This window comes from Tinamus guttatus, unplaced genomic scaffold, assembly GCF_059628265.1.
Source record: "Tinamus guttatus ecotype Peru unplaced genomic scaffold, ASM5962826v1 Tinamus_guttatus_pri_ptg000246l, whole genome shotgun sequence".
In the NCBI taxonomy this organism is placed as follows: domain Eukaryota; kingdom Metazoa; phylum Chordata; class Aves; order Tinamiformes; family Tinamidae; genus Tinamus; species Tinamus guttatus.
In genome coordinates, this window is record NW_028288780.1 from 2,875,910 (window position 1) to 2,903,444 (window position 27,535).

The 27,535-nt window shown below is 39.7% G+C and overlaps 1 protein-coding gene across 1 annotated transcript; it reads left to right on the top strand.

Moving 5' to 3' along the window:
- Nucleotides 1–14,393: 14,393 nt before the first annotated feature.
- OPN4 (opsin 4) lies at nt 14,394–26,653 on the top strand. The gene is made up of 10 exons (XM_010212296.2): nt 14,394–14,533; nt 16,200–16,333; nt 17,346–17,549; nt 19,385–19,556; nt 20,369–20,533; nt 21,466–21,573; nt 22,637–22,817; nt 24,344–24,496; nt 24,929–24,997; nt 26,359–26,653. Exons 1-10 carry the CDS (start codon nt 14,394–14,396, stop codon nt 26,545–26,547), a joined length of 1,515 nt encoding a protein of 504 aa, XP_010210598.2. The 3' UTR covers nt 26,548–26,653.
- The last annotated feature ends 882 nt before the right edge of the window (nt 26,654–27,535 follow it).

A 27,535-nucleotide genomic window follows, 5' to 3' on the forward strand; every position in this document is an offset into this window, starting at 1 on the left:
ATCTGGGCCCCGAGGCTCTTTGGGAGATTCGTTATAGCTGTGCCTGGGGGTTTTGGTTATTTGGCTCTAGCTGCTATCACTGCTACTGTGGCCTTGACTCTTTGGTTTTACACTTATGGTTTGTCCTCAGACCTCCTTTATTGCTGTGAGCTTCCCTGGAGACCTGGACTCTCACAGATCCTGGCTACTCTCCCTGGGCTTGCTCAGGCATTAATTTTAAACTCTTTTAAACTTTTCCTTTCTCAGTTTTTGTTATTTCACTTTAGTGCAATATTTATCTCAGAGGAGTCTGTCTTGGCCTCTTGCGCCTCTTGGAAACTGTCTGGTGGAGAATCTTCCTTGAGCAGTTTGTACCTGCTCTGCAGTGGCCTTCTGCTAGGGAGTTAAGACACTTGAGCTGCAGGAGCTGGGTTAGATGCCTTGTACTGTCCGAGAGGATTCACAGTTGAGCACAAAACAGCTTAATCCTGTAGTACAGCTAGGTCTGGAGCTTGTTGCACTCTTAGCCCGTTTTGTGGGATACATGTCTTGGTGCAATGCAAAATTGGAGTCTTAATAGGTATAATGTTCCTTACAGGTGAAATAGGTTTATTAGGTGTCTAACTTCAAAATGCTGCTGTGACTTTTTTTTTTTTTTAACAGATCCATGTATGAATAATATTGACTTTTTGTTTTAAGACTAGAGCACAGATTTTTAGAAATTAGAAGCCTTTTACATAGTTGTCGCTGTCTGATGGTAGCTAGTTTGGATTGCTGCTAAAAGGTATTTATTCAAAATGCAAAGTAAATATTCCTGCTCTCCTTTTAAAAGAAAATCAATAAAGCAACTCCACCATAAGTCTGCAAATCTAATGCTTCGTTACTAAGTAACGCAAAATGGGGGGGGGGGGGAACAGTTCTAGTAATCAAAAGGGAAAAATGTCTTTAAATCTGTTCTTGGAGGTTTTCCGCAGTTTTTAGTTCCATTACTGAAACTTCCTTAGAAAACAGTTCAGCCTAGAGAACAGTTTCTCATCTTACAAGGAATACAAACAGTGGCATCAAGAAACAAGCAAGTTTTGTCTGAAACTGATGCCCCTTCTCAGGGTATCTGCTATTTTATCAGGGGTGGGGGAGTTCAGGCATTTCCTCTATTCCGAAGTTTCAGTTTGCACAAGAAGAAAGCAGTTTATAGCGGTGTTCAGAAGAGCTCAATTCCTTTGGACAATCAAATCCAAAAGCTCAGTTCCTACTTGCAGATACACTCTGTAATGTCAGGCAACTTGAGTTGGATAGAAATAATAGAGTACCTACTTTTTCAGACTACAACCATGAATTTCAGAAATTTTCTGTTAAAATACTTAAGCAGAGGTGGTGTGTGATGGTTTTCTGCTGTGCTGTAAACCTATCACTCACCTTGGCTTTCATAATTTGCAGTGCCCTCCTCAAGTCCCAAGAGCAAATGCCAGCTCTGTGGAACAGGAACAGTCATAAATCTGCATGAAGCAAAGTGAAAAACAGCACTCTGGCCTCCTGGGGATCTGTGCCAGTGCTCCTTGTTTTGTTTCTGAAATTATTTATTCAGAAGGTTTTGCTATTTAAACTTGGAAGAAGAACTTCAGACAAAAACCTGCATTCATCTTAACCTTGGCTTCATGTTGCAACCACACTGAACTACTTTTGGACTTAACAAATGTACTCTGCTTTACTTTTTTGGTGATAAGGAAATTTATGACACTACCCAAGAACAGCAGCCCAGTATATTACTGTTTGCATTACCCTCCTGCCTAGAAACCCTAGCCAAGCCAAAGCATCATATCGGTACAAAATCAAGTCTCCACTCCAAAGAGTTCATAATGAAAGTACATGGAGGCAAGAAATGAAGATGTATTATCAGGGAAGGAGGAGGGAACAAAGCAGTACAAGTCAGCTCTGCCCAAACAGCCAGCTCTGTGCCTACTGCTTGTCCCTTGTCCTGAGCCTCTGGCTGCTGCTGCCACCAGCACGACAAAGCGATGAAGACAACTACATGTACATGAGAAAACCCGTTCAGTGAATGATGCAGACGACAATTTGAAGGGATGTGAGACCCAGTTACCCAGTAGTGCCTGAAAAGGTGATAGGTAAGCTGGAGACATGTAACCCAACCAAGAGCCTTGAGAGTGAAGACAGGCAATGTGTATTTCTTCTAACAGAAGATAAGGGACATGCAGAGATGTCCCAGCTGAAGCAAAGAGCTAGGAGAGGACTGGGTTGAGGAAGAAAGCTCAATGCAGGCTGCTACTGGCTGCACTGTTAACAGTAGTTTGGGGAGCTGTGCTGGCTTGCATCCTTTCTGCATCCTCCTGGTAACCTGCCCTTCAAGAGGGAAAAAATGTGTCAGAGCAACTGAAACAAGTTAATAAGGATCCAGATGAGGCATTGAGAGGAGGTGCTAATAGAGGCCATAATCCAGGGAGTTGCACAGCAGAATTTCTGTGCTTTTAGAGGCCTCATTTGAACACTGGAGAAACCGGAGCCAAGGTGATGACAGACTGGATAATACTCCTATAAGGACTTATTTTAAAAAATAAGCATTATACTGCTTGATATAGAGACACTCTGATTACAGGGCTGCAGTGGATTTTATTCTCACTTAAGCATTGCTCCTGTTGGTTTTGGAATTTGAGTGCAAAGCTTCAAGCTGCTGCAGGGAGAAACTCTTCTCAAACCCTCTGCTCTGAGCAGTCCTGGAAGAACCCTGTCCTGTTCCGGCAGTGGCTGCTGCCAGCCACGCTGGGCTGGGTGCTCTTCCCTGAAACCTCCTCTTACAAACTCTGCTCTGCTCTTATCCTTTGGTATTTTTAACTTGCATGCTCTTCAGGCTATTTCTGGAAACACGTTGTGCTGTGTGTTTCTGCATAAGCAAATCTTTTGTAACACCTGCTCCCAGCCAAGACAAGACAGAGCTTGGAGACAGCAGCCTGTGAGCCAGCCCACTGCAAGCTGAGCCACTTGCGTATGTGCCTGATTGCTTGTGGGCAGGAGAATAGCAAGGGAAGCCGCCTTTAGGGTTTGTATCAAATCCTTTCATGATGGATGAAAAGACTGCTCTTATTGCAATGATACAGCAACCTCTCCATTGTTTTTAAATGTTCTTTTCCTATCTATGGTTGGCACTTATCTGCATCAGCACTATTAGCTTTTACTGTATGTGCGGGCAGGGCTGGCAAGGTGAGAACTTGTATTTGGCAGCTCAATTTTTTTTTTGAGTTTGGTAAACTGGGTTCCTTGGGGAATGATAGGCTTTGCACAGAAGCTAAGAGGAGATGGGATGAGATGAGTGAATCTTATAGGCCAGCTCATAGCTTAACAAGCTCTTTTAGAGGCACTGCAAAAGAAACTTGGGTGGACTGGAGAGTTCCGTATGAGGCTACCTTGAAAGTCTTCAGACTCTGAAGAAGAACAAGATGGGTTGAAGTGGGGATAACTTGTCAAGTTATCTGGCACTAAAGCTGTAAACCACTAGCATAAGCTGGAAATTAAGTTTCCTGGGGAAACTAAGGCAGAGTAGCTAACTGGATTGAGTCTTTCTGTACTGGCACCCTAATGTTAAATTCATACTGCTGAGAAGAACTGACAGTCTCTTAGGAAAAGAGATGTGTTTTTTCTTTCCTTTTTTTTTTTTTTTGGTGCACCTTAGAAATCCTTGTCTTTGGATTGGCACTTGTAAAGTATCTCCCTGGGTCTCAATCTTGCCACTCTTCTCTTTCTGTGGGCCTGAACAGCAATGAAGAGTTTGCACTTGCTGTCTGTGCCCTGCTTTGTGCTCTTCTCATTCATCACAGATCTTGTTGAAATTGTTGATTTGATTTACTGTTCTGTATTTTGTCTGGGTTTTTGGGCGGTCTCAAGAGCAGACTCCCATTAAGTGCCCATAAAGGGCTGTAGAGAACTTTGTAGACAATTTAACAATTGTCTTTAAAAGGATATTCTTGCCTCTGTGTCCCTGGTCAAGCTACTCCAGGCATGACCAACTAATTTTTATCTCTATGACTAATACAGTACAAAAGATGTGCTATACAAGTCTCTTCCAATTTTATTATTTGGGACAGCAGAATTCGAGTACATTGTCTGGAAACATCTAGGATGTGAAAGAATTCCCACCTCACACATTCTAGCTGGTAAGAGGCAAAAAGAACACAGAGCATGGAAAATGTTTTTTTGGTATAAAATGAATCTTCAGTTTTCACCTGTGTATCTATATACTGGTACAATAGTAGGTCTCTGAAAACTTTTGAGAGATCTGTTTCCAGTGTTATAGCCTCTGATGAGTGATACACCAAACCAGATATCTGGGGCTAACAACCCCTCTGCATGATGGGCTTCTATGGATGCAGGTTTGATAGTGCAGTATGTTAGCCAGCTCCTGAGGATAAAGAGAAGGGCCTCTTAAAATCAAGAACAAACCCTACTCTTTGTTAAAGGGCAGCCTTTTCTGTAATTAGAAACAGAGACTTTTGAAGAAATGAAGATGTCTGCCAGTCTCATAAAGCAAAAGGAATTTGTTATTCCTCTAACAGTATGGTCTCAGTTTCCATTAGTACAATTAAATTGAGGCTAGCATTGTCCTCAAAATCCTTTACAAGGGAATGACTATCACCTTTCCCATCATAGCATGGAAAAGATCAAATAATAAGTAAACCACATAAACATCCAACTTGCGTTCTGTGCTTTCCTGGTTTGTGGTAACTCAGATCACCAAACTGGATCTGCCCTTAAAGAAGAGTAGAGAGTTGCTCATCTTTGCTACTACCAAGTAGTCTACTTCTCTCTCTTCGCCCTTGCCAGAGGTGAGGAGAGTTTAAGGGAGCCCAAGACTTATCCACAAAAGATCATGGGAAAAGTCATGTCTAGCCTGACCATCACCCTGATCTTGTTACTCTCCCGGCCCTTTTGCAACAGCCACTTGTTGCTTATCTGGGAAGCAGATTACTTGTTCTTTCAGCGTCCTCTGTGCCTCTGGAGATGAGCTAAAACCTAATCCCACACAGCTTCCAGAGCAGGAAAGGCAACAGTTCACTTGCATTCATAGCTGAAAACTCCTGTGCTGCTCTGGACATTAATTCAACATCAGTTTTACCCATGGATTATTTTTCCTTTGTCCTATTAGGTGATTTTCTCAGCTTCCTGGAGGGATCCCAGAGTTCCAGATTTTTGTGCTATTTCCTGTAGCTTATAAAAAGCTAGGAATAGAAGCTAAATATCTGTAGGAAGAGGTGAACTTTCGAGTTACAGCTGTAAAACTGGGAAGGATGTCCTCTCCATATCCCATAGTTTTCATTTTTTGTAGACATTATAAGACCAAACAAAAGGCTCTCTTATTATAAATTTCTAGAAATTTTGAGAGTTTTCTTGGAAAATTATACTACTTCAGGAGATAAATGATATCAGTGTAGGTAGACACTGTCAAATAGAGTAAATCCATGAAGATTAAGCAAAAGAGATGTTTATAACAACTTCGGAAGTTACTCCTTGCCACGGGCAAACCTTAGTCCTGGGGTCTTATTTTGAGAAATTACTTCACTTGCAGTTGCAAGTGCTTAGCATTCACACAGATAGGCCCTGGGGCAAGGAGGGGCACCAAATCAGTAGCCCACTTGTGAGCAGCAGCTGCCTCTCTTTGGAGGAGACTTTTTTTTTCCTTTATACTATATATTCTTTTATAATATCATCTCAGGAATTGCTAAACTAATCAAATTTATCTGCCTGGAAAGGCATGTACAGCAAAGCCTAATCTAATGAAGCAAGAAGCCAAATAGTTTCTATAATGTGTGATCTACTTTGGAAAGGATTATACTTGCCACATGATTTGCTTATTCTGCCAAACATGTTATTGGATCTCCCAGAAATGCCAAAGAAGTGAATGTTTCCAGGCTACCTGGAAATGAAAATGTTTCAGCACACTGACTTCTCATACTGATGAGAGGAAATAAGAAGGGGAAAAAAAAGCAATCTGTGACCCAGAGAAAACAAAAACTTAATGCATAAGCTGTGTATAAACAGATTAAGCCACTGCTCAGAATACATGCAGCCAACTCACAACACATTTAAAGGTGGTGGGGGGGACCAAGGTACTTAAGGAAGGAAAATTTCTGATCTAATATTTATGCCTGTCATCAAAGATGTCTTGAAATCTATGTATCATCAGCTTGATAATAGCACGATGTAATCTCTACGGATATAAAGTTCACATGAATAGGAGATCTCCCACTCTTTCTCTTTATTTCAGCCATTAAAACAATTCCTACTCTACTCCTTCAACAAGTTTTATCTGAAGAGACTGAAGGCCTCTGCCATGTTAATGCTGTGGCTTTCTATGAAGGTAGAATACATCTTTAATGTAGTAAAATGCAGTGTTATCTTCCCAAAGGGTCTTATTCCTCGAGATGTCCAACATGCTCAAGTGCTGCCTTAGTGTTCAGTGAGTGGAGTGTTTCATGCTCACTGCAGCACCCAAAGCAGCTGCAAGTGTCCCCGGGGACAGATTTGGAGTTTGCAACCCTGTCTTCAGAACTTTGTGCCACCAACTCACATCCATTATTGCCCTGATACTTAGGTGGGTGATGATGTCGCACATGGAGGCAAGGGGAAGAGAATGATGACAGAACCACAGTGTGACTGAGTTCGAATCCAATCTCCTGCTTAGCAATGCTTAGCAATAAGGAAAATACTACAGGCTGCTTATAACTGTTTCTCACAAGTCACAGTTTGAGAGCCTGAAGAGTTTTAGAAGTCTCTCCTGTAGCTTGTGTTCAGTGGCTTGGTGATATGTGGCTTGCACTACCTTCCTCAAGTGGGTCAAATGAGGAAAGGGAATTTGTGAGGAAAGGGAATATGTAGCGCTACAGGCAAGTGCCTTTAATACAGAGGCACGGATCACAGACCCATGGCATGTCTCCTGTTTGTGTAAAGAAAGGCCTTTTCCCCCTTAATTTAAGGTCAGCTACTGCAAGCACTAGTTCATGGAAAGGTATGTGAGAAGGAAAAGCTGAGCAGAGCCAAGGGAACACAGTTTCTGTTAGAATCTTCTCACGAGGGTTTCGGGAAACACTTCCCACTGTCTATTTTTATCGCCAGCTGTAATGAAGCTAATAGCTCACACGGGGTCATTTGGCTGGAAGGCCTAAATGCTGTGGTGTTCAGACTGTGGTGTCTGCTAGAACAGTTTTTCCACCCTACGTGCCTAATTCTCTACAGCAGTTCAATTAAACTTCACTTTACCACAGTAATGGACCTTCATCAGGGAATACAGCAATTCATCCTCCTTTCCAGAGAGCAATGTACAGGAGGAGTTAGGTGAATAAGAATCTGCTCCTGTCTCTTGCTAAACGCTATTGAAAAAGAAAACGGACAACTCTTGAAATAAGCCGTTATTTGCTGTTCTCTGCTTAAGGTATTTGTGTTTTGTTTTGCTTTTTCCTTTTACTGAAGGACAGAAAAAGAGGGATGACAGTGGGTTTTAGTCCATTTTTTCCCCTTTATTTTAATGAAGTGTGCAACTGCCACGCATGACCTAAATTCTGCAAGACAGAAGTGCATACGAGCACACTGTTGATTCTATTTCGGTTCAGGCAATTTCAGCAGAACTGTACAGAAACATCTTCTTTAAATACTGAGCACAAACTAACAACTACCATTAAAATGAACATCAAGAATTAATATTTGAGATGGCCAGTGACATGATTATTTACCTTCTTGCCTTTCATACAGGGATAATGTGGTGATAGCATTAAAATTCAGGCTTGCATCTGTCAAAGGCAAAAAAAAAAACACAATAATTTTAAGTGAGCATCAGTCTTGTAATGTCATTAAACTGCAGCCTGAATCTGGATTGAACAAGGGTCCAACTGGGCATGTGCAGACCCTGCAGGCTCTTATATTTAAATGGAAGCTGCTGCTGTTGCCCTTTGCTAAGCTGGAGATGGAGAGACACAATGTGAGGCTCCAGTGAGAACAGCACTGGATCGCACAGGGTTCCGGGCAAGGCGATCTAGCCATCTGCTTAACACACACACACACACAAAAGGGAAACTGAGCTGCTTTAAGTTCAGAGCTCCTCTGCTGTTGTTACTGCTCAGCCCTCACAAGAATAGCCAGCCCATTCAAAGAGAGATTTCTTGTGCTTCTGAGGAGCACCCCTGCACCAAAACCGTGGAGTCCCGCGGTACGTGGAATGACTTGGAAGCCAAAGCCAACAAATGTGTGGACCTGCCTCTCAGAGCCCCAACAGTAAGTGTTTTCTGTGACTGAAACCTCTAGCAAATAAATGCTGCCAAAGCTGGCGTTTACAGAACTTGAATGTTTAAAGTGCATGCATACATTTAATGCTACAATGCAATAATGAACTACATAAAATACATAAATGCTTTCTTTTTATTCTTTACCTGCTGCAGAAAAGAATTGTAGAAACAGTGTTTGTCAGCAATGTTACATGGGCAGAAGAGAGACAGGAATGTTAAATATCAAAGTGCACTGAGTATTTTGGAAACTATCAGAACAGCGTGTGCTTGTATGTTAAACAGCTTCTTAGCAGTTCAAACATAATGCACTCTGTGATTATTTAGGATGGGAAGTCCCTGTCATTTCTCTAACTGTCTATAAAAGCAGTGATGTGTTCATGTAAATGTTAAAGAGTCGTTATTTGCAGTCATGGAAGAGAGCTTTTTCAGAAGCTTTTTTTTTTTTTCTCCTCTCCAGGTAAGTTCTATTAAAGGTATTTTTTTTTCTTTTCTTTTTTTTTAAACATTAAATTAGAAAGAAAATTTTCTTAAAAGTGTCAAGGTGAGAATTTGTTGTCCCAAAGTGCCAGGACAGAATTTGCTTGGGCACTCTAAATTCTCTCTCCCCTCCCAAAAAACTCAGCCAAAGGAATTCAGGGCTCCTCCTCCTGCTAGTGTATCCCTGTATACTGTTAGAATTACAAAGTTTTGTTCACCTGCTGTTTATAGGAAACCGCAAAATCTAAAATTCAACTTAAAATGCTGGGCTGGAAACACCACATTTTGACATGGCCCACGTAACAGAGACACCACTCGTAAAAACTCTGTAGAAGTTTCAAACGCTCCAGAAGTCTCTATGTGTATTGGATATTTGTGTTAATTCTAATGTAGCAGTAAATGTTTTATTACATAGTAAAAGGGAGATTAAAATGTCCTTTTCTAATGAAATGTGGATGTGCAGTATACTACAGTCAAATCAACAGACAAGTGCTGTGAGCCAAGGTGCTTACAAATGAAATGAGGTGGATCACTTAATGAAAGAGGATAGCAGAACACAGCAGGGAGGAGAGGGGCTGGAGAGTATGTGACTAAATGGAAAAAGGTCTTGAGGACAGTGTGTTTTACACTGGAAAACTCAAAATGATTTTTTCCTTGTTCTGCTGAAGGAGGTTATTAGCGGCCTGTTTCCACTCCTTATTTAAGTAATTCTCTTTTCAAACACTTGCATTTTAATTTGACGCAGATTTGTTTAAGAGTATTTCAGCACTGAAAGCAATATGTGCTGTGTGTGGTTGAGACTTAATCTGGAAGCCAGGATACAAAATCTGTTCTCCAAATTGCTCAACAGGACAAAATCATTCATGGAGAGCCCTGCTGCCTGCTGGAAACTGGGGCTTAGCAGTTGGCGTTATCCTGCCGAAACCATAATTGAGGTGGGATTACACTCCCCTCTGTGCTGCCTGTCAGTACGGAGAAAGTGTCTACAGAGGCAAGCTCAGAAAGCAGAGCAAGGAACTATGGAGAAAAAGGTGTTATCTGTTGATGGAGGCCTCTTATAGGTGTTCAGGATAAAAGTTGGCACCCAGAAGTTCTAAGAGATTCCAGTATTTCTGCTCTGATATCTTTTTTCTAGACTATATGACTTGTAATTTCAAAACCCTAACCCTAACGTTGGTACTATCCACCCCACTCCAGAAATCGGCAACTTCCCCTGTGTTTCTAGGGCAATCCAGAACGAAAACGAGCCACATGGCTGAAGTCACAGTGGGGCTGCCAAAGCTTGTGATGCTTTTGGCTTGAACCAGTCCTTCTGCAAAAACAGTGACTGCTCTTTGAAACCCAGGTGAATCCCTACGATATAATACAGCAGTCTCTATCAGTCTCTATTTCCCTTTTCTTGTCTTTTTAACCTCAATTAAGATACATATCCATCTAGTATCCAGTTACAAGTAACTGAAAAGTATTCTTGTCCTAGTCTTTTTTTGTTACTCTTCACTGTCACATAGCCAACCAGAAGCAGTTCTGAAACATTTTAAAATCCTGAAACAATCTCATGAAGATTTATAATTTCCTTATAAGGCAAGGTTTAATTTATACCTTAAGCTCTTGCCAATGGGATAATGTGAGGGGTGGGCTATACAGTACATAGTACATAGATATTTACAAGCTCCCATCATCATCACTCTCAGAGTTCACCATGTGAAATCTGCAGAAGATAACTAAATGGTAAGATTTTTTTTCTCTCGATCTGAAAAGGAGCAGACTGTCTTTTCTCAGTAATAGTTGTACTGTATGTTTTAGATGTTAATGTAAACATTATTATCATGTAATGAGGTGGAGAACTAGAACTCCCAAAGAGGATTTCCTTTCTACTAGAACTTATTTAAAAGTGAGCTCGTTTCGTTTTATTTTTTTTTACAAGTGATTTGGAAATAAATTTAAAAAAATCTCTTTAGGAAAAAGGTATGTAAGAAACACATTCTCAGGATAGAATAGATGCATGTCAAGGATTCCTGGGTTATATATATGGCCTAGACTTATTCTAACCTGGACAAATATTTCTGTAATAAGTGATTTTTATCCAAACCTGCAAGACCAATTTACTTGCTAACTTCAGGGCTCTGTCCAGGGTTCTCTGGGGCTGAAAGACACTTAGCCCTTCTCTGCTGGCACCTTGCCTTGGCACAGCTGTACAGACATGAGCACACGAAGGAAGCAGAGCAGCAGCTACATGCACTCACCTCACTAGCAAGAATTTCTCTCCTACCTGCGAAAAAGCAGCGTAAGTTTGTAAGTCTCAGGGAAGTTGACCAGATAACTAAAAACATGCTTAGTTCTGTTAAGCTCTTTTTCTATAAGCAATAAATACTTATTCCTTGCAGAAGAAATCTTTGTTCTTTGACACTATGGTGCTATCCTCCAGTCTGGCATCCATTCCAGTTTAACCCACGTTGTATTTCACTTAGTAGAAGCAAGCCTATCTTGCTTGGTCCAAACCTCCTCAAAACTATGAGTATTTGAAGAAGGCAGACTATGAACTAAATTCTTCTTATTTCCTTCCTCTTCTGGTGTTTCCCCAGGACACACTTAAACCTACTGGAAGGACTAATGTGCTAATGTGGAACAGCCTCCCTAACTTGTCAATGACTCGGGCAAAAAAAAAAGAAAAAAAAAAAAAGACCCCACAAAAAACAAAGTAGGATTTAGAAAAGGATTACATGTGTATTTGGATAATAAAAATATCCTCCATTAAGATTATCATTTCAAAGGGATAATAAATCTATTTTAGGGTTCCAACGAACTCCTAAGACTCTGTTGAAAAGGAAATTTCTGGGCAGCTGCTCATTACGCTGGTTTTGCAGCTCTGAAGAAAAGCCCGTCCCAGTGAAGGGCAGACAGGGGTTCCCCCAGCTCGTCTGCATCGTGTGGCACCTCCTGAGCTCTGTAACAAAACGCAGCTACCCAGCAGATTTGGTCACACTATGGAGTAAATAACTAAAAAATCAGAAGGATTTGTCTATCGGGGATTAAAACTGCAAATTATTTTATGGTCCTCTACTGGATGCTGTGGTGAAAATCTCAGGCTTACAGAAGTCCACACTAAAAGGGGTATCTATTCTTCTTTGTTAGACCTTTTCTCTCCCCATCTGTTTTCATTATTTATGCCCTATAACTGCTCCAATATTATCGCTTGTTTTCAACACTTGACTTTTCTGTTGACCCTGAACTTCTTCCTGAAGAAGTACCTTTACTCTTCTACTGTCCCTTCAGTAACCTTTACTGCCATTGTGCTTTCTCTATTTGTATTTATCTTTCTAATTCTTTTGTTCTCAGTCTTACACAAATATAAATCCAACTAAATCAATTTTTAATGTGTTCTTGTTAGCCAGAACAAGCTCCTTTAGTTCCTTCATTACTTTGATCCAGTTCTCTTTAAAGGGATAGCTAAAAGATACTCCAAAAACATTAGAAATCTCCATTCTGGTAATAATCATGATTAACTCTCTGTAAAGCAGCAGTTAAAAAAAATGCTCCAGCCACAAGGACATAAAACATGCAAACAAAAAATCAACTGATGTAATTTCTTTAAACCATTTTATCTCAGGCTGTCGCTACCCTTCTATGGGATTTTAGGTTGTAGTACTGGCAGCCAGTTAAGGAGAACAGTTTCTACTTAGTCAAAATGCCACTGCTGTTTAGGACATCTGGCCAACTTAAACTTGCTGAAGGAACCTGAACAACAAATTTCATGACTCAGCCATTCAGTTGGCGTATCAGCCTTCATGCAATAACAACACTTTGCTCCAATTATAACAACTACCACAGTTCCATTTTCCCTAAGGTTGGACTCTCTGTCTGGCATTTCATCCCTGCTAATGCAGAAGCCAAGGAGGCATTGCTGTTGAGGATGGCTGCAGGCCCATCCCCACGACAGAAGTAGCAGACTATTCTAGAATCCCAAACTTTCCTGGGGTCCACTCATTCTGGCACATTGGTTTTAAATACTGTCTCTTAACTTTACTTCAATCTCACGGATTTACTCAGAATCAGTGTCTGCCTCTGTTGTCCGAAAATATCCATGACCTTTGTTAACTGGGCTGTTATCAACGGCACTTCTGAGTTTCACCTTAGCAGCTAGTGACAGATGGTGAGATGAAGCTATCAATACAACTGTAGCCTAATGGGAAAACTTCAAATCTTTCTTCATTTCCTACCAGCAACCTTCCTTCTCACAGGAATGGGTGCAGATGATAGCTATAGCACAATCTGCCGATACTGGTGATGGGAAAGCATAGAGCCGTCTTCACAGCGTGAAGGCATAGACCTTGACACGGGCATTCTCCTTGTCCTGGATCCTAGGCCACGAGTCAGGCTCACAGTATTCCCAGTGAGCAGGCTGCAAAGGATCCACGGTACCTGCTGGGCTTTGCTCAGCCCTGGCGCAATTGTGGCAGCTCAGTGCATGGAGTGCCACATCAGCAGCCTGTGGGTTTGTCCAATGAGCAATAGTCGTGGCTGTTCCTGAGCGACTGCCGCCCCGAGGAGACGGTCAAGCTAGGAAAAGAGGTGAGATTTGGCTGGTCAGGTGAGCAAGGATGGGGCTTGGTGTTTCTCACGACATTAGCTGCTTGGAGCTCGTGCCAGGATATGTGTCAGACGGCAACAGTTACGCACAGGTGAGTGTCTAATTCTCCTTGCCTTACTTTATATTAACAGGCAGCAGAATGGTGACAGTTCACACTGCTGTTCCTGTGCCCCCTTTCATTCCTGTCAGGCCATCCTGGGTGTAACCTTTTTGTTTGCTTTACAACTAAGTTAGCAGCACTTGACTTAAAAAGTCTTTGTTGCTTCTTGCTAAAAGAAAAGTTATAAAACTATTATTATTTAAACTGTTATTATCATCAGAACAGTCTGCTGAATTTTGCTACAGCTCATTAGTAAGACACAAATATTTTCAACACGAACTTCACAGAGAGAAAAATGTCTGCTCAGAACTTGCATGTAAACCTGACACTAACTGTTTCATAAAAGTTTCTGTGTTTTAGTTTTTCTAATCTTTAATTCAGTTTTTAACACATGCTTAATGTTGCCAGCCTTGTGGTAGCTAAGTCTTGAGGGTAGCTAACAATTCAGTTATTCAGTGCAAGAAACAAAACAGCCATACTACTAACAAATTAAATACATGTCTATCCATAGAAAATCATTTCTATTTCATGTGAGCAGTGTACTAGTGACGTGAGAAGACTACAGAAATCACAAGTATAGAAATTTTCATGAAATGAAAATTGCAGAAAATTTACTTGCTGTCAAAGACTGAATTACTTGAGGTCAGATGCAACAGAAAGGATCCCTCTGTCTCTTGCTCTTCCATATTCTGTTTCTCTTCACTGAAAATAGATTGCTTTTCTTCACTGAATGGCTAAGCAACGGTAAACATCTAAAATACCCTGGCCTTTGCACTGCTGATGGCATATTTATTCTCAGAAGATGATGAACAATAAATGTAATTTGAAAGCAATTTGCTTATTCTGACCTTTTTTGTTTGCTGTTTTTTGCCGTTCTTGTCCCTTCCTCTTCCAGAGAAGAAGTATGTGCCAGCTTTCTTGGCCACGTCTGACGCATCGCTGTGAATTCTTCCTCACTCTGTAGAAGATGACCGCACAGGACGTGCCCCAGGCCTTTCCGACAGTGGATGTCCCAGACCATGCCCATTACACAATTGGAGGCGTCATTCTTGCCGTGGGAATCACTGGGACTCTGGGCAATTTCTTGGTCATCTACACTTTCTGCAGGTAGCTCTTCCTTTGGACACTGTTTCAGTACTCATGTGTTTTGCTCCTGCCTCTTCTACATGAATCTTCTACATTATTTTCCATCTCACATTTCCTTCATCCTATCACTTCTTTGCTCTGTCCCTCTCTGTCCTTGTAACTTCCATCACATTTACTAGCTCTTTGCTTAGCTGTTAACTAAAGCCACATCCAAACTATTCTGTCCAAAAGAAATCTGCTGTCTGACCACAAGGTGATATTTGTACCGTTCCTATTCACTCATTTAGTTTTTGTTCTGTTGCACAGGGGCAGAAATCACTGACAGGATGTCTAGGCCAGAGAGGACCTGCTTTTTGATTGGTCTTCAGTCTCTATAGTAATAAATCCAAATAATCACAGTTCTACGATATTTTTTACAGTTTCAGCTTAAATTACTGCAAAGTGGACCAAACTAATCTCGGTCCAGAGACTGTATTTTATCTGGTGAATTAAACAGTAGATTTTGAAGGGTGAGATAGTGGCAAGTTTTTCCAGGCGATCTCCCATTTTCTGCTAGGGTTGTATCAGAAAACAGCATGCACCCCCTGAGCACGTAGCAACGGTGGGGTGGGAGCGAGTCAGCTCTCAGGGCAGAAGGGGTGAGGGCACACGGGCCACCCGCGCATGAGAGGGACAAAGTCCATGAGTTAATTCAGTTCTCCAGCTGTTCCCAAGCTGGGAATCCAGTCTCAACAGCAGCAGTTTAGTGGAGGGCAGAGGAGAAATGGTCTGGTTTGGTTTGAGGATGTTATGAGGACAAGAAGAGATACCCATTGCAAAGCCAATGGTGCACCAAAAGTGCCTTTAATATTGGCAAAACTCTCAGAGACAGTCAGCTCCTAAAACAGAATTATGTTCAGTCGCTCTGTAGACTAACTAACAAATATATCCACCCCCTTAGGCATCTATTACTTCTACCTCCTTGCGCCTAAATTGACACTAAAGGATGACAGATCTAGTGACTGATTATGCTTCAGTGCAAAGAACCCACCATTTATTTGAAGATTTTCCAATTGCATGTCAGGATGAAAATTTGAGAAAGGCACTAAAAAACTACACTGAGCCCCAGAGTGAGGAGCTCTTAGGTGAGCTTCTATGTTATGTATGCCCTTTTAAGCACATGTGTACTGCACCACTGTGAATAATACAGGCAGGCAGGATACACTATTGCTCTTTTCAGAGTCCAGCAAAATGAGTGCTGTGGGGAAGAATTAATATAAAACAAAATGCTTGATGTGTTACACAGTGAGTTTGTTTAATCCCGCTATTTGGAAGTTACTGCTGATCTTGTCAGCAGTGGAAAAGTCCCCTTCCCTCCCCCTCAGCTCAGCATGACCCAGATCCAGCAAATCCATCGAGTACATCAACTTTAATTTCCTGTTAGTCATGGACATGCAGTGCACTGGGTCAGGATATTTTAGGAACAATGTGGTCTATCCCCCTCACTGAGCTGGTTATCAAAACAACCCTCTAAAACACACAGGAATATAAGTGTATAAAACTGAGCCTTGCTTGTGCTACCTCTGCAGGGAAATGGTTATGCTGGTTATGCAGCCTGCCTTGATATCTGCGGGGCTGCCAGGGCTTGCGGAAAACAGTAACAACATAATTAAGTTCAGCAACATTCATTCTCATCCTTCCTTCCTAGGAGTAGGAGCCTTCAAACACCAGCCAACATATTTATCGTGAATCTGGCTATCAGTGACTTTCTGATGTCCATAACACAGTCTCCAATTTTTTTTACCAATTGCCTCCACAAACGCTGGATTTTTGGTGAGAAAGGTCTGTATACACCATTTCTAAGAAACTGCTGAATATATTCTTATGCTAACAGTAGTTAATCCATATTCCCTAGTCCTCAGGTACTTCATTTTTGCAGCCTTGATAGCTTTCTTTGAACTATTTTTGTGTGGGAACAACAAATACATTCCCACCAAGGAGAGGAAAATTATATTTATGAGATAAAAAGGAGACACTGGCAATGTGGCTAGCCCCTTATTGCCGGCATTCTTTTCCAGAAATCTCACAATTTAGTTGCTGGCAGAATTTTATAGCAAAGGATTTTAATAGCTGTCCTAGGTAACTTGCTCGGGGAATTTCACCAGAAAGCCTTGCAAAAGTGAGTTTTCAAAACAAAATATTAACTGAACATTTTCTCTGCATTCAGCAAATCTTCTTGTCAGGGACAAGATTTATAGAATGATTTATAGAATATATCTGGCCACTGCTATAAAACAACAGTGACTAGAATATCTGACCAAAAGCTTCATCAGCAACTAGAAGTAAACCCTGTTCCCTGCCCCAAACCACATACAATGTAAATTGTAAATGAATGAATGTATTGTAGTCTGAATATTTACTCCAGTTATGGTGACATTTAGATACAAATAACTTCACGGTATCAAAATAGACATAGTTAAGCAAAATAGATTTTTCTAGGGGAACTGTTGTAGAACTGTAGTTAAACCATGCGACCACAGGCAATGGGACTGATTAAATGTTCCTGCCAAAAACATTAGAAGGCAGTGAGTGAAAATATCTAAAGCATTACAGTCTCCAGAAATATGAGCAAGTAAAATCTTTAAAGTTTATCTCTACTGATTGTGTAGTTAGCAAGATAAGCAGTAGCTTTGAAATAGAGTTACAACTGCTGGAAAACTATATCTCCAACACTTCAAGAATTCCACAAAACACTAGTCAATAGGGAGCCCAGACTTGAATTCTCTCAGAAATGGTTTCTTAATTAGCATGGGTTTATTAATTTCACTGCTACATCTGTCATCTTCATTGAAAGGCTGTGAACTGTATGCCTTCTGCGGAGCTCTTTTTGGCATTACATCAATGATCACTTTGACGGTGATTGCCCTGGACAGATATTTTGTCATCACAAAACCCCTGGCCTCTATCGGAGTGATGTCTAAGAAGAAGGCACTACTAATCCTGGTAGGAGTCTGGCTGTACTCCTTGGCTTGGAGCCTCCCACCCTTCTTTGGATGGAGTAAGTGAAACAGCATAAAAGTTTATTTGCCTCCTTGTACAGGGAAATGACAAATTAAAGACTGGTCTGTTACAGATGTAGGAGACGGGTGAATTACCGGCTTGCATGTTAGGCTTGAAGAAATGAATTCGGGGAAGATGGCTAGATATGTATCAAAACCAAGGATCTGGAATCACAGGAAAAGAAAAACAGTGTGTATATCCTGGCAAATTACATGATGCTGGTACTTTTCCCTGAACTCATTATTTATTATCATAAGAACAGCAGATAAAAATCAAGGCCAAAGTTTATAACAAATGGGCTTATATATTATCCCATACCTACTTTTATTGATTCAAATTGAACAATATAAAGGTGAAGTTAATAAATTTGTATTTTTTCTGATGACTTTCTCCTCCCTAAAGGTGCTGTGTAAGAGAGTGATGGCAATCTGAATCTCTTTATTCATATAAAAGAGGAATACAGTCTGAGTGTTTTGTGCAAGTACATCTTCAGTGTGTCTTGACTGTATTCTAGAAGGGCAAATTGCACTAGGAGTTGGTCACATCATCCAGACAGCTACTGGTGTCTTCACTAAGGCTTCCTTTAAGGATGGCATTTAGTAATAACTAGGTAACTAATTTGCTTTTGTAAACATAAATTTTATGCATGGAAACTGGAGCACATATAGAGCATCTTGATCCTCACTGCTTAAAACACAGAGTTTCTGTTATTCTTTCTCCATTTCAATCTGCCTCAGTACCATTAATTTGTTTTCTTTGTCACCAGTTTTCAGAAACTAAGTCAGTTAGATCTGCCCATCGTGTTCTCTAATTTCAAAATAGAATGAGTGTGAGCTCAACCGAGGTGGGACAATTTTGCACTTTCCCAAAGGATGTTGCAACAAACTCAGCTGCTGAGTGGAATTTCAGTAGATTTTTCTGTTACTGTTTTGTTATTGTAGTTCTGGCTCCCCTAAAACACGCTTAGCAGGCAATTTGTGGTACCTGGAGAAGCAGCTTTCGGTTTAATTAGGAGATTTAAGAAGAGAATTGTGGCATATAGTTTTGGATGCTCAGATCTTAACATGAAAATGCAGAATAATTACTTGAAGGGTATTAAGTTTATCTTATAATTAGACTCTAATAGTATCTGCAGTACTCACATAATTAAATATATATGGGAACATCTGGTACAGTATTTTAAGAGTTACAGGAAATATCAGAACATACAGAAAATAACAGAAAATATCATTGTAAAGAGTGAAAATTAAAATACACAAAGGTAAAACACATTGCTGTTGACAATTTCCTTACTTAAGTTTCACACAGTTTCTCTAATGAAATTATATTTCAGGTAGAATCTTATGTATGTGTGATATTTCTTTTACAAGTACTTTATTTCACGACAAAATTAATTTGATCTACACAATAAAACTCTCTTCTTTGCACAATAAATTTCCCTTATCTGCAGAACTTAAAAATAGGTAGCTACTGCAATCAGTTTCATTTCACTCCTGGGGAAGACAGCAATTTGAGAGGAAATGGAAATACGTGAAAACAACACGGGTCTCATCGAAGACACAGTGGAGCTCTGGAGGTGCCTTTTGTCTACGTTGAGCTTTGTATCATTTTTCAGAACTGAAACAGGATGATTCAGTTAAATGTAACAGGGTAAGAGAATAAGAGAAAATAAAAAGAGGTGGTTTAAAAGAAGAGTTGGATATCCTTTTAAACTCTCTCCTCAAAGAGAATAGAACTAAGGCCTTCATTATTCTGAATATCTTTAAGTTCTGCCCTCAGAATCATTAACAAGCAGCACTCATGGTCTAACCCTTCTCCTGTCTGTCTGCCTAGGTGCGTATGTTCCCGAGGGCCTGCTGACCTCCTGTTCCTGGGATTACATAACCTTCACCCCATCAGTCCGTGCCTATACAATGCTGCTTTTCTGCTTTGTCTTTTTCATTCCTTTGATTGCTATCATATACAGCTATATATTTATCTTTGAGGCTATCAAGAAGGCCAACAAGTAAGTAGCCAACAGCCTGGGTTTTCATTCCTTAGTTCAAGCAACTGCTTATTTAAAAAAAAAAAAAAAAAAACAGAAATTCTCTCAGTAATCAATATATCAAGCAGTATGATCCTTTAAAGGATTATTCAGAGTTCTGAATTTAAGCCACAGCCACTCAGTGTATTCACTAGTGATTCAAAATGGTACAAGTAGTAGCCGGGGAATCTAGAGGATGAGGAAGGATTATGTAAACTAACCCAACTCTCAAAAAAATAGCAAAGAAACACAGCGTATCAACAACTATTCCACAGGAAAATGGATGGGATTGAACTGCCAATTCCATGTTTGGCAAAGAGCTTATGAAGGCAAAAAATTTAATCGCAGGCTCTGAAACAAAAACTACTAGTGTAAAAACCAAGGCCAGTGACTGCCACAGCATCTGTGATCTATGTCACGGACTTCATCATATCTCGTCACATATCAAGAAATTACACAGTGAGAGTAATGAACCCAAAATCTGACCCAGAAAAGCAAAGGCTTCTGCAACGATATTTACTTTTTTATCATGTGGTGAGCTTGAATACCTGATTTATCTGGAAAACTTTTGGTACAGGACTATTTTGTCCACTGAGGCAAGTGGGAATGTTGCCATTAATGAGTGCAACAAAGGCACATTTTAATTGCAAGGAATTGGTCACATACAGCTAACATAAATTTAAAAAATATGACTTTTAGCATAAACTAATGCAAGTATAATTGTTTCCCTGTTTTATGAAGTTATTTAATCAACTCTATCTGTCTTTTGACTGTAATATGTTTATTTCTCCTAGGTCTGTTCAGACATTTGGATGCAAACATGGAAATAGGGAGTTCCAAAAACAGTATCAGAGGATGAAAACTGAGTGGAGGATGGCCAAAATTGCCCTGGTTGTCATCTTGCTTTACGTCATTTCCTGGTCACCATACTCTGTTGTTGCTCTGGTAGCTTTTGCTGGGTAATTATAAATGTATCAAGAAAGAAATATTCAGTGAAAGCACAAAGTCTGACAGGGATGGTATCATGGATAAAAGGCAACTGTGACCTGTCAACCTGAAGTGCATTCAAACCATACACATATTCAGGAGAGACATTTAACAAATGAGGCACCCACTGACTATGATCTTTTCCTTAGCTAGACTTGTCAAACAAACAAAAAAAGAAAAAGAAATATCAGGAAGATTATACTGGCAGCATAAGAAACTGTGTTGATAAGTTCTGAAGGCAAATTCTCTATGCAAGGGTATTTGAACAGCCTGAACTTTATTTAGTATTGCAATAAGCAATGTATCCATCTCTATATATGTGTGTCGCAGTAACACAGGAGCCTAGCATCTGAAACCCAAGGACACTTAATTTTAGTTCTGGTTCAGGCCAGAGAAAAAAATAAAGTCTGAATAAGGAAACGGATTTATTCATATTACAGTTTTCTCTTTCCTGATAATGCTGCATTCTGCATATGCTTTAAATTCTATTTTGAGGAAATGGATGGAACCTGAATCAAGTTACCCTGATTCAGCAGGTTCATCTGCTGAGTTTGGAAGAGATACTCTGCTAAATGTGTGTTCCTTTACTGCAGGCTAACTGGCCCATCTTTTTTTACAGCTAGGGTAAACAACAAGGGCGTTATCAGCATCTTGAGTCCTAGTAGAGAAGCACATCAGAGCCTGAGAGAAGCACGAAGAAGATCATTTTTCTCAGAAATGCAATTAGGCTGGGTCTGATTTTTGCGGGTCAAGTAATGTAAAATTTGCCCACTTGCTGTTTTGGTTCAGAATCTCCTCTTTTACTTTCTTTGGAACAGCAATAAAACTTTGGTATTTAACTGTGCACAGACTACCCAGAATTCACTACCAGAAGTTTAAATATAATGTATTTGCATTAATCTAGGTATTCCCACATCCTCACACCCTACATGAACTCCATACCAGCTGTGATTGCCAAAGCTTCTGCCATCCACAACCCCATCATTTATGCCATCGGTCACCCCAAATACAGGTAAGTTTACTCTTATTAGCTCTTAGCTAAGTTTAATACAGTGGAGATCAACAGACACTATCTGAACTCTGCTTCACTGGGAAGACAGTCTCTCCCTCCCCAAGAAAACTTCTCAGTGTCATATAAATGTCAGTAAAGTTTGTACTTGGAACAAACTATTGTGCAGATGGGAGCTAGAAAATGCTCATCTGTCCTTACTGATCACTTGATAAAAGATAGACACCTTCTCCATCTCAAAGCAAAGCACCATGTTCTTTTTTTAATTTCTCCATGGGAGATGACATTTGTTAGTGTTCCAAATAGCAGTTTGTTAAACGAATGAGGCCTGTGCGAGATGCAGTTCAGGAAAAGAATCCAATTCTTCCCTACTCTGTGTTTTCACCACTTTTCTTCAAGTTTCCATATTTCATTTAGTATTTCTTCTGAGTTGTTACAACAAGGGCAGATGCAGGATGTGGGATCTCAAAGCAAAGCCACACAGAGTGTTGCCTCATCCGTTACAAAGACGCACTGGGGAACTGGGCAGAAAACAGGCAAATGTAAGTGGAGAAGGCTGGAAGGGAGAGAAAAAGAGTTTCCTTGCACTGCATATGATGAAATGAATACTGTAACATTACTGTATATTTTGTACAACTGTAAAGATACCAAACAGACTGATGTGCAAGAGCAAGCTAGGACAGCTGCTTAGGGGAAGATTAAAATAATTCATTATGTGGTACTTCCGCGAGATTTCATTTGAGGGGACAGAATTTTATATTTGCACTTACTAAGCTGAAAGCAGATAAAAATCATTTTAATAGCCTCCTTATATTAGAAGAGTTATATTTTGATGTCCTTATCTCTGCAAAGCAATAAATTTAAATTCCACAGAACACTCTGAATAGGTGATCTTTCAAGGTAATTGCACGTGAGATGCTCTCTATCTGGAAAACTCTTTATTGCACCAGTAACTTTTCAGTGTGTTCAGCATTCTTCCCCCTTTCTCAGTTAACACGTTGCTTATGGTGACTCGATTTTTACGCTAATGAAGAAAACCTGACTGGTTCTACTTCTCCTGCATTAGAACAGCCATTGCAACACACGTTCCCTGCCTTGGATCCCTGCTGAGAGTTTCTCCTGAAGGCAGCCAGTCCTTCAGCAGGTATCCATCCTCCAGACGATCCACCATCACCAGCCAGACTTCAGAGACGAGCCGGCCTCAGAAAGGAAAAAGGCGACTATCTTCCATTTCAGACAGCGAATCTGTAAGGAAGACACTTTCCATACATGCATTTTTAACTACAGAGTAACTGATTTTCACATGGAGTCCTTCAAAGTGGTAGCTGATTTTGATAAAATGCATTATGATTATACTGCTCATTACAAGAGCTCCAGAGGGAACAAGCGATATATAAGAAGGCTGAGGTATAAAAGCAGAATGTATGTCCTTCTCTTCTTGGTGTTTTATGGTTTTGAAGGAAGAATGGAAAGAAAGAACAGCAGAAATTTAGGAAACTGAGGAAGCCAGAGTATCCTTCAAAACCTGACTGTATTTCTAGGGTGTTGCTTGTCTGACCACAGGTTTAAGTCTGGACTAGAGAAGAAGAAGAAACTGTGAACAAAATAGTTCTTTAGTTAGAAGCAGATTGTAAGGAAACAGCTAATGCCTTCTGGAGGTGATGTGGGCTGTACATGAAAAAAAATATTAATCATCATATTCAGATAAATCAAGAAATCCACTACAAAATCATTTGGGGAGAAAACAACAGCTCGTTGCTGCCACTCTAACTGAAGCCAAGCATTCTGCATAGCAGCTGGAAAGAGGTCAGGTGTTTGGAGTCTCAGGCTCGCTCTCACTTGCTAGAAGCACATTAGTGCCCTCTATGCAATTGTTTTGAATACCATTTCCAAATAGATGAAAAGGTCATTATTTCTCTGTGATTTTTTTCATAGACAAGCTAATTATTGTATCTGATGCAGTCAAGCTCTGAATTCTGTTGTTTTCAACAATAATGTTTCTGTTTCTTTATATTTTATATGTTTTGGCCTTTGAGTACAATCAAAATGAAATTCTTCTGGATAATAGCCACCATTCAGCCCGAATGCTTTAAAATCGGCCAACTAAACCAGAAACATTTTAATACTGCAAAACCTGATTCATTACAAAGAACTGTCTGGAAATTGTTTACTGTGGCACAAAATAACTTTGTGTCCTTAGAAGTACAAAAAATTGCATTAAGATAATTTATCAGCTGACACATTAAAATTCTTTAAAAATAGATTTCTTCAGTAATGCTGTCACTTCTTTCTATCAGTGCAGGGGAGAGGAACACTTATCTTTGCCCAGGAAAACAACTCTTAATACTCAAGGAAAAATAGTGAAATTGACAGCAAATTTTCTTACAATTGAACAAAAACAAAAAAGCAAGCCATTAGCAGACTTTATCCTGGAATATTTTGTAAGGCACAAGTAAGCCTGGATCTTGCTCAGAGTGACGACAGCAGGCATGTTCCTTAACTATTTGAGTTTACCATAGAATTCTCTGATGATCTTAGCAAGTACTAACAGATCTGCTGAAACACAGGGCTCAAATTTAAAACACTCAGACAAGCAAAGTTATCTGCTTCAGTACTCTCCGATAATTTCTTTTGTTTCTGCACTGTATTTAGATTAACTAAGCTTTAAGTTTTCTACAGGCACATTCACAATGGAAAAAGGCAGTACACATGCTGCTGTGTATTCTGTGTTAAGAGTGGTCACCAAACTATGTTTTTGTTGTATTCATTTTAGGGTTGTACTGATACAGAAACTGGTATCACCACTATGATCTCCAGACCTGCTAGCAGATGGGTTACCTATGAAAAGGGAAATGATACAAAGGAAACTAGTGACATACGAGCTCATCCTAAACCTAAAATCCACAAATATGGGATTTTTGAGAAGGTAATAAGATTGTGTAGTATCTAAATTCTCAGACTGCTGGTTGGTTAACAGATCTGTGCATTTTAACATGAATGTTTCTGCCTAGAAGATGGGGGAAAAACTATGAATTAATACTTTGAGGCTGCCCTCAGTTGGTTTATTGTCCAGTTGTCTTTATTGGTTTTCGACAGGCAGAAGAGTTCTTGTACTGAACCTGGCATCTGGGTGGTATGTCTTCTATTTAAGTTTGTATTCAGTGACACAAATTACTTGATCCATCTTTTTGTTGTGTCCCATTTTTTCCTAAATGGACAAATATAGTGGTAGAAAATAAAGGTGCCTTCAGTATATGGCTATATTTCAGGCCTCTGCTGGCCCCTTTTATCTTCCCTACCCTTCGTATTTCAAATTTGCAGGATGTTGTGACATATCTGTATGTCATTTTTTTTTCAGACATTTGTAGATTCTGTTGACATATCCATGGCGGACCTGAATGTCACAGAGTACACTGCTACATCTGCTGTAAGAATTGTTATTTTACTATTTGTCATGGGTCTTAAGAGTAAATAAAATCTAATTATATTTTCTCCCAGTACTGGACCTTAAATTAACTCATTTGTTGTGCAAAAATGATACTCCCAATGGAATATAAAAAAATGCGACAAGTAGTAGAATGCATTGCTGAAACTATCAGACTTTGGAAAACATACGTGCTACACAGTTCTCCGGCTTAAAAGTCCAACTTGAATATTTTCATGGATTCAGCAGGTTCCCCGATGAGATCTGTGACTTCATTAGTTGAGCATGGAAGTCTTAACTGTGTGCCATACTCTAAATAAATAATATACAGAGGAAGATAAGCCATTCAGGAATACTTTCCAAAGGCCTGTGGTTGTTTCAGAGGAAGGGCCATCATCCTATGGAAAGTATTACTCTGTAAACTGATACTGTTCGCTGTTTCTCATTCTCTGTTTGGGTAGTGCAACCAACTAAAACATGCAACTTGCAGGACACACAGGTAAGTTTTTGAAACATGCCCAAGCACTTATTCAGTAGGGTGTTGTCCCAGTGCCTCTTTCTTGATTTTTTTCTGACATCTTCCCAAAGTGAGTTAACTCGCTCCAAAGTTTTGAAAGATGAGGGAATAAGAGGAAAGAGTTGTTGAATGAAAGCAAAATGGGAGCTAGAAAGTTTAATCTTACAGTATTAATGACAATGTAATACAAACATGTTAAACTACTACTGCACTGTTAGTAGAGCTAGTAAAAGCTAGTAATGCTATTATAAGCTATTGCTAGCATCATCCTAATACTCTATTTTTTTTTCAGTCCTGTGCAAGTCACAGCTAGCATTGCTACTATCAAAATAAGCTAATTAACCTTCCCTTTGGTTCATGTTTTTACTCTTTTCTCCACTTTGCTCTTCTTTCAAAATTTCCATGCTACAATGAACCTAAAAAGGTGTCATCTCACCTCTATTTCATTATGTCAGAACTTTTTCACTGAATTCATTAGGCTCTTTCAGCACATTCTCAGCACTTTTGTTCATGGTGGATGTGCTGTCATTAACCTGGTGTTTTACCATAGTAGAACAGATTCTGAAGTAGCAAAAGCAAAATCCTATGCTTTAATATATTAACCTCTTTAACAATAAATTTTCTCAAAAGGGAAAGTTTTCACTTATGAAACATCCCGAAAGTGTTCAGATCTACCTCTTCTTCCATCCGTTGGAGGAAAAGCCTGGCTTTGAATGAGCAGCTAGGATTGTCAGTAGTTAGGATGGGCAAAATGTTCATCTAAACATATGTTACTTTTTCATAGATGGTGCAACCTGATCTCCTTGTTCTGTGTTTTCTATTTCTCTTAAATCCTTTCTTGCTTCAGACAAGCGAAAGCCTGAATGGTACTGGACTAAAAGGAGATTCTCATCAGACACCATCTGCAGCCCAGATACCCAGCATTATAATAACATACAGCAATGTCCAAGGAGTAGAGGCACCTTCTGAACGCAGCTCTGGTTTCCTGTACCCTAAGATCAAGAGTCACAGGCAGAAAAGCCACTCCAATAGCTAAGTGGATGGTGAAAACCAGAGTATCAGTTTATGCTCTGGAATAACCACGGATCAGCTGAATCCAGAAAACCTTTCAATGTTCTCATATCCTCCAAAAGAGACACAACATGGGGCATGCAAAGATGAAACCAAGAGGAGTCAACTGTTCAGCATGAGAGCTTTTTCCAGTGGTTCATTTCTTGATCTGAGTCACATCACAATTTTATTATTTCTTCTTTATGCAGCTCAAAATAATTTCTTTCAGTTGGATTTTCCTCTGCTCAGGTATATGCCACCAATGTATAGATGTTACCTACAAGCATCTTAGGATTAACCTAAGAAGAAGGAGAAATGTGAGATTCAAGACTGACCATTTTCAATAAAATGTATCTTAATTTCATAGTTACTACAGATATAAAGCTGAAAGACTTGTGGAGAAAAAAAATATCTTCCTGCAAATGTTTTCCTCATTATTGTAAAGTTCCTCTAGCAAACGAAAACTTCATCACCTAGTCAGCGTTCCCTTCTCTCATTAACATCTTTTCCCTCATTTCCTTATACAGTATGGTTGAAAGGCAGTGCACTTGAGCAGAAGTTTGGTGCACTTACTTGAAGCGAACTTTTGAGATAAGTTTCTAAACAGGGCTATTAAATCCAAAAATCGAACAGATGATGACTTCCACAACAACCGAATTTGGAATCATGAGTAAAGCACTTCAGGCAGGTAATAAAATGCCCAAAAACCCAAATTATTCAAAATCCAGGATGTTTCCATGTACATAAAATCACAGGCATTAGAGAAAATAAAGAGCTAATACAACTCTGGCCTTTACCTATCGCAACCAGATATTGTCTTCAGACAGAAGATAATATTAAACTGATTATGTATTCAGTTAGCAATAAGGAGGGGAAAAACATATCATCTTCCAACAGGAACTGCGTTCAAAGATACTCATCAAGTCTGAGGAATTTTGTTATGACTTATGGTCTAGTTTTTTAAATTATTTGAA

What these genes read in the sequence shown, in the direction of transcription:
- OPN4 (XM_010212296.2), top strand. Translation starts at nt 14,394, where the DNA reads ATGACCGCACAGGACGTGCCCCAGGCCTTTCCGACAGTGGATGTCCCA. An exon ending in GCTATCAAGAAGGCCAACAA is followed by an intron (nt 19,557 to 20,368) that starts GTAAGTAGCCAA and finishes TATTTCTCCTAG; the next exon opens with GTCTGTTCAGACATTTGGAT. An exon ending in CCATTTCAGACAGCGAATCT is followed by an intron (nt 22,818 to 24,343) that starts GTAAGGAAGACA and finishes TATTCATTTTAG; the next exon opens with GGTTGTACTGATACAGAAAC.